The 12195-nt window shown below is 35.0% G+C and overlaps 2 protein-coding genes across 6 annotated transcripts in view; one reads left to right on the top strand and one right to left on the bottom strand.

Annotated features, from left to right (window-relative positions):
• The window catches only part of si:dkeyp-72e1.9, a 91231-nt gene extending 86438 nt beyond the window's left edge, over positions 1–4793 (top strand). For all 4 annotated transcript variants that reach the window (XM_087244842.1, XM_087244844.1, XM_087244841.1 and 1 more), the window contains exon 22: positions 860–4793. In XM_087244842.1, coding sequence (XP_087100968.1) covers positions 860–920 — 61 coding nt within the window. In that variant the 3' untranslated portion in view covers positions 921–4793. The remainder of the gene's footprint in view (positions 1–859) is intronic.
• A 2498-nt stretch (positions 4794–7291) lies between these two features.
• The window catches only part of rrn3 (RRN3 homolog, RNA polymerase I transcription factor), a 13433-nt gene continuing 8529 nt past the window's right edge, over positions 7292–12195 (bottom strand). For both annotated transcript variants that reach the window (XM_087244846.1, XM_087244845.1), the window contains exons 15-18: positions 10750–10858; positions 10505–10657; positions 10333–10420; positions 7292–7889 (exon numbers count right to left, since the gene is read on the bottom strand). In XM_087244846.1, coding sequence (XP_087100972.1) covers positions 7737–7889; positions 10333–10420; positions 10505–10657; positions 10750–10858 — 503 coding nt within the window. In that variant the 3' untranslated portion in view covers positions 7292–7736. The remainder of the gene's footprint in view (positions 7890–10332; positions 10421–10504; positions 10658–10749; positions 10859–12195) is intronic.

Consider the following 12195-nt stretch of genomic DNA (forward strand, 5'->3'; position numbering starts at 1 on the left):
TGATTTAAAAAAAAATCTTGAATGGTTATAAATATCTTTACAATCATTAAAATAAATTATGAAAATACTTAAAAATTCTTGAATGATGTTAATGAGATGATGTAGTTCCGGAAACTTCCTGCTCCTCTGTTTATCCATCCGACTTTACAATGAATTTTTTTTTGACTGCCCCCTGTCATTTTAAAGACTATCATTTTATATCCTGTACATGTGTGTGTGTGTGTGTGTGTGTGTATATACATATACATACAAACAACGGAGCCTCATCCGTCTCGTGAGGTGGGCACGCAGTCAGTGGAGGTCTGCGACGTGGTTTTAGGCGAAAGTATAAATCAGCATTTAGTCGCTGATATACTTCCATACTTTAGCAGGTATATAGTTAAACATCTAACGGCGAATGGCTGCTTTTTACTTAACGCTGTTTACGCTAATGAGGGAGAGATTGTGACTGATGGGTGACAATGTCACCTCTGATGACATGTAGAAAGGAAGAATGTCAATCAAAGTGTTTCTACAGACTGTTTTTATCGTGTGATTATTAAAAAATAGAATTAATACATTTTTACTATTAAAGGCTCACTACGTTTACACTACTGCCGCACAACTGTGTTTAAACTGTGTTATTTTTGCATGATAGGTCCCATTTAATACGCTGCATGTAATATTAAAATCACATCAGTTTTATTGTAATAATAAACATTTTAAATACTTCATTTTCTTTTTCTTTACAAATTATTCATATGTAACTATTAGACAAAATATATTCAAAAAGTCATTTAAATGGTCATAAGATTTTTTACACTGCCTTAAAAGATCAAGGAACAAGTGTCATTTAAATCTGTGGTGTCTTTTGTTCCAGTCTCCAGTGGCCACAGCCTCCTGTCCTCGGGACTCCAGCAGCCGAGCGAAGAGGACAATAGAGCCTCCAGATGAACCAGATCATCCACAATATCTGAACTCAAAGCATACTGTGGAAAAAAAGAGACTGTGAGCTTTCACTCCTTCAGTTCATTCTTCAGAGGCCTGAGCTCAACTCAAACTCATTTTTTAAAGCCGTCCATGTGTATATATAACAAGTAGCAGAACTCAATGTCATAATATAAAGCAGAAATCAACCCAGGGGACTGAAATCGGCTCTTTGAGATGCTCGAATGCGGTTTCAGTCATGTCAGCAAAACATTTACAGCAGATGGTTACCATACACAGATGATTTTTTGTCCGAATATTTCCTCATTGAACAACTGTAATGAAACACATGCGACCGTGCAGCTGACCTCTCTATTAGAGTTAGGTGTGTTATATACATGTATGACATTTCACTTTAGAAATACACGTTGGGACAGTCCTTACTCGTCATCATTTGATATGATGCTTATTTGTATCTGTTCTGAGAAGTGCTATGACGTTTTGAAGATTTTATATTTTGGGTCCAGATATTTTATTATTATTCAGAGACACGTAGACATGCTCGCTTCTGAAGTATGTGCGCGGCTGCCATCTTGAACCTTGTAAATCTTGCCGTTGAACCTTCTGTGTCCTCTTCTTCACGTCTCCCGTGATCATGTCAGTTTGCGCTTGGACAAGTTTGCGCGTAAGGTCTGTCCGATGTCATTCAGCATCCTCTACATTACTATTGGTCTGTATGATGGATGGGAACTTCGCTTGAGACTGCTGAATTTGCTGGAAAATAAGTCGCACAAAGGCCAAATCACAACAAAGACTAGATAACAATAGATAAATGCAGTTGCATCACTGCGACACAACGAAGGCTGTCTAAATTTAAATGCTGCGTTGTTGTGATCCACTGTTTGGTCAAATATGGACGAACTTGATGTTGGGTTAATATTTTTAATTAAAGTTAAATTGCATTTTTAACCCAACCATTGGTTTTGTCCATTTTTCACACAACATTGTGTTACAACCCAGCAGGCACAGGACGTCAACATGATGTCAGAATGACGTTGTACCCCAACGTCACGGGACGTTTTGTTTTGCTTAGAAATGAAAATCAGGTTGACGTCAAAACCCAACGTAAAGCTGATGTCAATGTCCAACGTCGGACAGATGTAGCATTTAGGTCACTTTCCAACACAACCTACAAACAACCAAATATCAACATCTAATGATGTTACAGCTTGAAGTTGTGTGGACGTCAACAGTATGACATCTATCAGGTGTTGGATTTTGATTGCCATACCTGACGAATAAATGTCAGTAATGGTCGTCAATATGACGTTGGTTTAAGATGTTGGCTTGATTTTGGATTTTGGTCTCTTTCTAACACAACCTAAAATCAACCAGATGTCAACATCATTTCACGCCATTATTGGACATCAAATTAACATTGTCCTTAGATGCTGGCAACCTAAATCTAACCTAATATTAACGTCTTATGTGTCTGCTGGGAACAAGCCAGCATTTTTTTTAGAGTGAAGGCTTCCTTTTTTTATTCTTTTATTTTTCAGACAACAGATGTATCTTTTGGCGCTAGAGCTGTTTAACTGAATATAACAGGGCTTGAGGTTAACGCTTCAGTAGAACAGGTGAAATTTTTTTTATAAGCGAGCTAAAAAATTTTGTCCAACCAGACAAGTAACCCAAAGTGTGAAATTTTTCTGAGCTATTTTTGTTTTTAAGCCCTGCCTTGTGCAGTAAGTCCAGCCTGATCTCACAAGGAAACATAACTATTTTACATTTTGTCAGTTTAGTTGCTAATTTGTAGAGATTCATACAAGTTCAGTCGTACGAAAATGTATGATTTTAAAAAAGAGGCGTGGCACCAAACCCCGCCCCTAAACCTAACCATCATTTGGGGACGAGCAAATCATAGTAAACTGTAAAACGGAGAGCGTACAATTCATACAAATTAGCCACTAAATCAACGAGTTACAAATTGCCGTGAGATTGCGTTGATCAGATTGATTTTCACCAAAAATTTTAAATAAATAAGTGAGCTTGAGGGCGGCTCAGTGGTTAGCACTGTCGCCTCACAGCAAGAAGGTCGCTGATTCGAGCCTGGGCTGGGTCAGTTGGCATTTCTGTGATGAGTTTGTATGTTCACCCTGTGTTCCCGTGAGTTTCCTCCGGGGGCTCCGGTTTTCCCCACAGTCCAAAGACATGCACTATAGGTGAATTGGGTGAACAAAATTAGCTAAAGTGTATAAGTGTGTGTGAGTGTGTTTGGGTGTTTCCCAGTACTGGGTTACGGCTGGAAGGGCATCCGCTGTGTAAAACATATGCTGGAATAGTTGTCGTTTTATTCCTCTGTGGTGACCTCTGATAAATCAGAGACTAAGCTGAGGGAAAATTAATGAATGAAATGAGCTTGACCAAAAAAAGACACACACAAACACAGAGACAAACATAACATAAATTGAATTGTGCTATTCATAACATATACAGCTCAACAACACGACATAATCAGAGAACTGTTTTCACAAATACCAGTATGACAGCAAATTTTGCAGTGATTTCATCTGAATTTATGTTCAAAAATATAACATAATATTAATATTAAACAGTAAATTTGACCTCTATCACACTGAAGTGTTTCTATATTAAACAACTGAGCAAGTTTGAACAAATCAGGTGAGTCACTGATTCAATGATCCATTCCGAGCACACATAAAAATTCCCAAGTAAATTTAAACGTGCTGTTGTCAACTTATTTATATATATATATCAATATTAAAACCATGGTCAGAAAAATAAATAAATGAAAGGTTAACGTCAAGCCCTCTTTACAGCCCAGACTATCCCGAGATTCATTGCAAGTCTCTCACAAGGATTACACATGAATATTGCATTTCAGTTTAGCTGATATCTAACAATACAAATGTCAAAAATACAAACCCTTTTAAATGTAACTTATTTTACGAAGATGAATTTTTTATGATTTATATTTTTAACCTAAATATACATAACAAGGTAGGTTGTATTGTTTAAAGTCACTCTAAAAACATTCATTACTAATGTTCCTGCTGCTTCAGATCAATCTTTAGTAGAACTAACACTCAAATCAGCCTTTGTGGACTTCGAAATATGCAGTCTCGGAATCCAAACACAGGTAAACCATTACTATTACACACTACTGGACGCTATCATTTCTTACAATAGTTTGCTGCAGTTTTATCGGATGTCGCTTTAAACACTTGCTGAATTCTGATTGGCTGACAATTAACCTTTTGTTCTTGCACTAATTAGTTTGTTCACATGATGGCGGCACAAAACAAAAACAAACTACTGAAGACAGCAAAAGACTTACGAGTTATGATCACAATTGTAATGCGAAGACTGGAAAAAAACCACACAAGTATCATAGTAATCACTCAACCATCAGTAGTATAAACTAATCAAAGACTAATCCTTCTGCGCACGTGTCAAACGCCTTAAAAGCTTCTTATATTCCAGGTAAACTGAGCAGGATTTGGTTCGTCATGGCACAAGCATATGGAGAAACAGAGTCATATTGCAGCTCCACCCTGAATTCGCCCATTCAAGCCCAACAAAGGCCACGGTTCAGGTTACTGTTTTCATAAGCACACTGTATTTGGCTCTTTTGTCTCGCCGTATAGGACTTACAGTCAATTATATCAATATGTAATAAGATGCGATCAATCATTTGCTGAGGATGTGTGTGTGTGTACACGGTTACGCAGATGGTTTGTTGATGTTAATAACAGCACATGCTCTACAGATGCCGACATGTAGTCCTGTGATTGAACTAGATTGCATCATATGTGTGGCCTAAATATCTTTCTTTTAATGTTTTTAATAAAGTCAGAACAAACGTGTGAGGTGTGCTTTGGATTTCATTTCACAGATCGGATTTTTGGGGGATTTTGTATGTATTATTATGAATGTTGCTGTGTGTGTGTGTGTTGATGGACGTTGCTGGGCCAATGTTGCTCATCATCATACAATATTTAAAATTTGATTTGGCTAGCAAGGGCTGCATGCTGACACGGTTTTAATACTTGTGTAATCTGCAACAGCTCGGTCTGTTTTTTCCAGATGTGGCTTCACACATCTGTTCAGTTAAAGACGCATCACTGAATTTGACCTTCCAGTGACCTCTTTCTGGTAATATGCATGTACTGCACCTCAATTATTAAGTTGTAAACATACAAACCAAACAAATGGATAATACACAGATATTTAAAGCGGAGTGAGGGTGGACACTCTTGGTTTTGAGTGTGTGTTTGAACAGACATATTCACATAATAATAATAATAATAATAATAATAACAATAATAATAACATCTAAAAATGTCAATCTTGGAGGGTTTTCTCTTTAACAAAATAAATTTTGTCTTAAATGAGCATAAACAGTGAGGAAAGCCATCTAATGCTTTCATTATAGATGTGTGCATTTTGAAAAGTGACACTGCTGTTATTTAATGTGATCAAACGAAAAATCTAAATGAGGATTAATTCGCTGCTCTTTAATCAGAATTATTCAATTATACAGTGAAGAACATTTTTTTGAGATTTGATAATTCCATTTCTTTATAATAGCTATTCATTTTAATAGGCTAAACTTGCATTTTTTGCTGCTTTTTCTAATGTATGTATTCTATCCTTTTTTTTAAATAAAGATGAATAATAATAAAATAATAAAAACATATTACTGTCCATTTAAACTGTTTATTTAGAGTGACACAGCTCCAGGTAAATAGATATAATAATTCGGGGATTTTATTTTTTGTTATGCTTTATTTTCACATAACAAGAAGACTTGTCTCTCAGCTTCTCTAGATTTACTAGATGTGTTCAAAGTATATCTTAAGTTTAAAAATAAAATGTTCATTTAGTACTTTTTTTTCCAGAAAATGACAAAGTGACAAATATCTGCATCATGTTGTGTTTAAAAGTAAATGTAAATGTTTCAACATTTGGCAACTTATTTGTTATTTTATACCAAATGCTGATTTTTTTTTATTTGAAATTTATTATATACATGTATGTATATATATGTATATATATATATATATATATATATATATATATATATATATATATATATATATATATATATATATATTACTGTCCATGTATGTCTATATACATACTAAAGATTTGTGTATTTAATAAACATGTAGAAGTATTAACATTTATTTAAAACGGGTTTAAAAAATATGTAATGTTAGGATTCATGTGGCAGCAACTTTAAGTATTGATATACTTGTGGAAACCATTTTTAAGGGCTATTTGATGGCTAGAATGTTCAAAGAACAGCATAGTTAAAATGAAAATGAAAAATCATGGTTTGGGGGTGTGCGAGAGATTTGCAGAGTGGATGGCAACATCAACAGCCTGAAATGTCTAGACGTTTGTGCTTCTCTAGATTTACTAGATTACATTTACTAGAGATTTACTAGAGACCAGTTACATTACAAACCACAGGAGAGGGCAAATTCTTCAGCAGGATAGCGCTCCTCATACTTCAGCCTCTTCATCAAAATTACTGAAAGCAAAGAAAGTCAAAGCGCTCCAGGATTGGCCAGCCCAGTCACCAGGCATGAACATTATTAACCATTTCTGGGGTAAAATGAAGGAGGCATTGAAGATGAATCCAAAGAATCTTGATATACTCTGGGAGTCCTGCAAGAACATTCTTTGCCATTCCAGATGACTTTTTGAATAAGTTATTTGAGTCACTGCAGAGATGTATGGATGCAGTCCTCCAAGCTCATGGGAGTCATACACAATATTAATTCTTTTTCCACTGCACCATGACTTCATATTCTATATAATCTGAGCAAAGTCAGACCTTACTGTCTTAATTAAATACCAAGGCATGATCTTATATATCTTGGTAAAATGAGCGGAATCTAGAGGCCTTTGCGTTTTATATAAGCCACTTCTGAATATATATAAGTGTGTCTAAATATATATATATATATATATATTTTTTTTTTTTTTTTTTTTACAGTTGAAGTCAGAATTATTAGCCCCCTTGAATTATTAGCCCCTCTATTTAGTTTTCCCCCATTTCTGTTAAAGGAGAGCAGATTAACACATTTCAAAACATAGTAGATTTAATAACTCATTTCTAATAACTGATTTATTTTATCTCTGCCATGATGACTAAATAATATTTGACTAGATACTTTTCAAGACACTTCTATACAGCTTAAAGTGACATTTAAAGGCTTAATATATATATATATATATATATATATATATATATATATATATATATATATATATATATATATATATATATATATTATTCATCAGTAAAAATTAGATGGCATCTTCAAAATTACAATAAAATCCCAGACAACTGTTTTGTTCTTGTTAAACAATATTTACTGTGCAAGTTGCAATATTTATACACAATAACTGAAAGTCCAGTATTTAAAATTTTTAAATGAAGTATGTACATTACCTAGTATGTACAGCTCCACACAGGAACTGACTGCATTTACTAATGAAACCTCACCAGAAACAACTGAAGAATGTTACAAACAGCTTTCTTTTCTACTCCAAATGAGCACACAGCCATGATCGCAACATCTGTACAGACGCTTTCTCCAGAAAACTGTCTACTTGAAACACCAACAGAGTTTGATTCCTGTTATTAACACATCTGAAGTGTGTGTGTCTTGATGCAGTCTTAAAATGTCCTAGAGGTTTTTTTTTTTAACTCCTGCTGTAGGAGTAATGCTGGTGTGTGTGTGTGTGTGTTGCTCTCCAGCGCCTCCTCATGGAGAGATGTGTGTGTGTGTGTATCAGAAGGGTCTCTGCAGGAAGGAGATTGGAGGAGAGCCGACGCTCCGCGGGCTCTGCAGATGAGATTCATATGAGCCCGGAGTCATCCCTACTATTGAGTCTCCATGAGGAGTTTCTCCATGCAGAAAATCATCTTCCTCCTCCATAGAGCCCTGACAGAACACAACACAGGGTGAATCAAGATGCTCTGAAATTCATTCTGTTTTAGTTTCCTTGTGGAGACTTGGGGATAAAATACACTTCAATCCTGTCCCTTTCAATAGTACCGTAGTGTTTATTATAAATAACCTGTTCTGTGTCTTCATAGTGTTTAATGAAAAATGATCTCTCCGCTCTCTGTCTACTGACATGAGGAGAACCTGTCAATCACATGACATCACAACAATAGCAAGGATCAACCGTCCAATCAAAGCCTGATGAACAAAGTCAAGCCCCGCCTTACATTTTGTCTAGTTTGAGAGGCAGTTGTAGTGCCATAACATGAACGAGGATGCTTTAAAGGGTGAGCTCACAAAGAATTTGGTTCTTCTGTTGAAGGCAAAGGAAGATAAACTGACATCCATAGTTTGAACAACAAAATACTATGGAAGTCAACAGCAATTTTTAAAACATTCTTCAAAACATCTTTCTTTTTGTTCAACAGAAGAAAGAAGTTTCCTATGTGCTGTGTGAAAGCTCTAATTTGTTAACATGGGCATCAAACAAAACCCCCGCTCTATATATGAGTAATTTTATTATTTCTTTCTATTATTTTACTAGTTTCATTTTTTTATGTCTAATTCATAATATTTTGCAACTGCTACAATTATTTTATTTTTATTATTTATATAGCTAATTTTTGCCATTTCTAAAATAAAGTACTTAATTACGCTGCCTAGTAACTACATGACTAGCAGCTTTATCATGCATTTATTAAAACATGCGCAGGCTTATGCATGTCTAAATTTCATTGCACGCGTGTCCCAGAGACTTCTGAATTTGACTGATATAGTAGGAACATTTGAAGTGGACCAAAAAAGCTTTTCAAAATTGCCCTAAAACAAGAATTGATGTTGTTTAATAGTTTTAGGAGAACTTTGATGACAGTTGATGATCCACTTCAAATGTTGACTGCTGTAGTTGGATAAAAAAAAAAAACAAAGTAATTTTTTGCTGTTCGCTGTATTAAAAATGCTGTGTTCCACACAATTCTTTCATGTTGTTGCAACACAAATTAAGTGAACTTTTACTAATTTAAGTGAATTGAACATAAAACAATCTAGTTGTCCACAAAAAAACTCAAGAAGTTTGTTGATTCAACGCACTTTAAATAAGTAGTTTGAACAAGTGTTTGATCGACGGACAAACAGACAAACCACCCCTTTCAATCCGAACATTCATTTAGATCAATTCAAGTGTTTGAATGAATGTTTTTTAAATCTTATGGAATCATCAATCCAATTACAAACACATTATTTAGGAGCATGTTAGGAAATATAGGAAAAACCTGACATTGCGTTATTTTGTATATGTTGCTATATATATTGCTATATAGACGCACAGTTTCACCAGATGACTTAAATATATCTATTTAGAAAAAATTCATTCATTAAGATAGACTGGGATGATCAAGTCTTTTTCAATATTTATATATATAAATACGACATAGCAAAAAATAAAAGTGAAATAAACATGGTTTTCTGCCAAGTCTAGTAGTACTCAGATATAGAAATTGAACAATCAAGCGTAAAACATGGTCAAAATTGTATAAATAATTAAAAAAATGTAGATATTTTTATCTTTTAACAAAGTCCCTTTAAGGCAAGTCATTTCATTTGGCGTCTGAATGGGGGGTTTGCTAAGCTTACGATTACTTTACAAATTTGGAACCACCAATAAAATTAAACAACATTTGTCTCACAAGTTTAGTTTCTTAACGTCCGAATCAAACTAAATCTGCATATGTTCAGGTTGCCCGAGCTAATGCACATTCGAAAGAAACGAGATCACGACACCAACCTCTTTTAAGACCAATCTACACGTTCTATCATTCTCTGGTTAATAATCGTCTGATCGCACTGCTTTTCTGAAATAATCCACAGCTTCAGTCATGATGGCGAGTCTCCTCCAGAAATGACAGCGCCTTTTTGTTTACAAGTTTGTTAGGTGTTTGAATACCTTGTGTCCATATCATCCAGATAACAAAACTAAAAAACTTTTGTTTTCAAGTATAGTTGGTTAATTTAAAAGCACAAACTTCAAGCTCTATGAGGATGTATCTCTTATTCCAGTGTTTTTGTTGACCACCAAACTGCCGTAAAAGCGCACATCTGGTCCGAGCTTCTCTGTCAGTCTATAGCGATCAATGATTGGCTCCTGTGCTAGTAGGCAGGGCTTCATTCGCCATATTGACCGTTCAACTTTTCCCCATTAAAACTATACGAGTGACATGTCTTGTGTATTCTATGGTCTTTACTTTTAATTCTTAATAAATAATCTAATACTGCGATGTGACTATTGTAGATACCCACACTGCAATATTGACGCTCAAACTATATATTGAGCAGCCCTAAAGCACATAAATATCGGCACTGTGAATGCAGGTTAGTTGATCACCTTTGGGATTTCCTTCTTGGGCACACCAATCATACAGTCTGACGGCTCCTCCCACACCTGGTAGATCGGCTCAATGAGTTTCCCAGAACTGTCACAATAAATAAATAAAAATGTAAGTAAGTATGTGAGTCTAGTCGATCATTATTCCAGGGTTAAATGGTTTCTTTATTACCTTTTCAGAAGGTATGGATCAAAAGGGAAGAAACTATCCAGGGGGTTTGTGTTGGTGGCCACTGAGCTGCCGCCCACAGAACTCCTCACCACTGGCAACAGGTGCCGGTTGTTGCGCTCAATGATGGTGTAACAGAACACGAGCTGGTACTTCCTGCCAACAGATGGGTGAAATTGCCCTCAGTTGTGGTTCTTGTATGTTCATAAAGCTATGTAATTCGATGACGCATGTTTCTGGTGCTGTACCTGGTGATGGCTGCAAACATGTTGGTGACAGCAGGCAGACAGACCCTCAGTGGGTTGAGCTGACACATCACAATACGCTCCAGATTCAAACCCTGAAGATACGCCAGCCCTGCAGACGGGGGGTACAAAATTTAGAAGCATTCAAAATTAAAAACCATTTTTAATTTGACAATTTTACGTATATAATCTTCCTATTTGTTCATGTTAATTTATTTGTATTTCTATTTTATTTTAAGCCACTCCTAATTTTCATTGCCAATCTCAGCCAATCATATTAGTTTGTTTTGGATCAATTTGAAATTTACACAACCATTTGAATTACACTGAAATTTGTTGCAATAATGAAAATACATAGTAATAAATACATGTGTATATGCAAATGTAAAATAAATCATTAATAGTCTGTAACTACATAACAAATTTGAAGAAGTCACGCATCATTTTACAACTTAAAGGGGTGGTCCACTACAATATCATAATTTAAACTTTAGTTGTTTTGTAATGTAGCTGGGTGAACATAAAACAACATCTCTAATTGTAATACGCTCAAAGTTTAACGTAAAGAGAGACATTGGCTTTTACAGAGTTAGTTGAGCAAAGCCTACAGTGAGCGTGGTTTTGGACTACAAAAAAATACATCCGGGTTAATGAAGTCAAAAACCCTTCAGGTTATGCACATACACCCCATGCAGTGAAGAGACATGGCCAGATGTGCTGTAATGTTGTAGCAGAGAATTTTCCTGGTAACATGGAGCCAATCTGTGAATCATAGCACATTATGTTCGCTGAAAAATCCGAACCTCTTGAGGGTGGGCTTTCATAGGAACTAGGAAATATGACAGTGGTTTTAATGTTAGCCGAGTAGCTGTATATAATCGAAGTAAGATATATGAAAAAATAACATGATTTGTTACAAATGAAGCATGAGCACACATTGCTTTGCACTCCATAAACACAACCAAACCTTAAAAATACACTCTGGACCAATCCTTTAAACTGACAATGCAGTTTAAAAACAACAACAAAATACTACATATATAAAACTTAATTTCAACATCATATTAAGTTTTAATATTAACATCAAACTAAATATCAGAATGCAGAATTCTTTAAACATTCCAAAATTATTTTACGGTAACACTTTACAATAAGGTTTATTAGTTAATGTTACTTAATCCATTTACTAACGTGAACAAACAATGAACAATACCTTTACTACAGTATTTGATCCTGTTAGTTAATGTTAGTTAATGAAAATACAGTAGTTCATTGTGAGTTCATGTAAACACAAGGTGTATTAGCTAATGTTAACAAACATAAGTTTGGATGTTAATAATGCATTAGTAAATGTTCAATTATAATTAATAAATGCTGTACAAGTGTTTTTCATGATTAGTTCAAGTTAGTAAATGCATTAAGTAATGAACCTTATTGTAAAGTGTTACC

This window comes from Danio rerio, chromosome 3, assembly GCF_052040795.2.
Source record: "Danio rerio strain M-AB ecotype USA chromosome 3, GRCz13ab, whole genome shotgun sequence".
In the NCBI taxonomy this organism is placed as follows: Eukaryota; Metazoa; Chordata; class Actinopteri; order Cypriniformes; family Danionidae; genus Danio; species Danio rerio.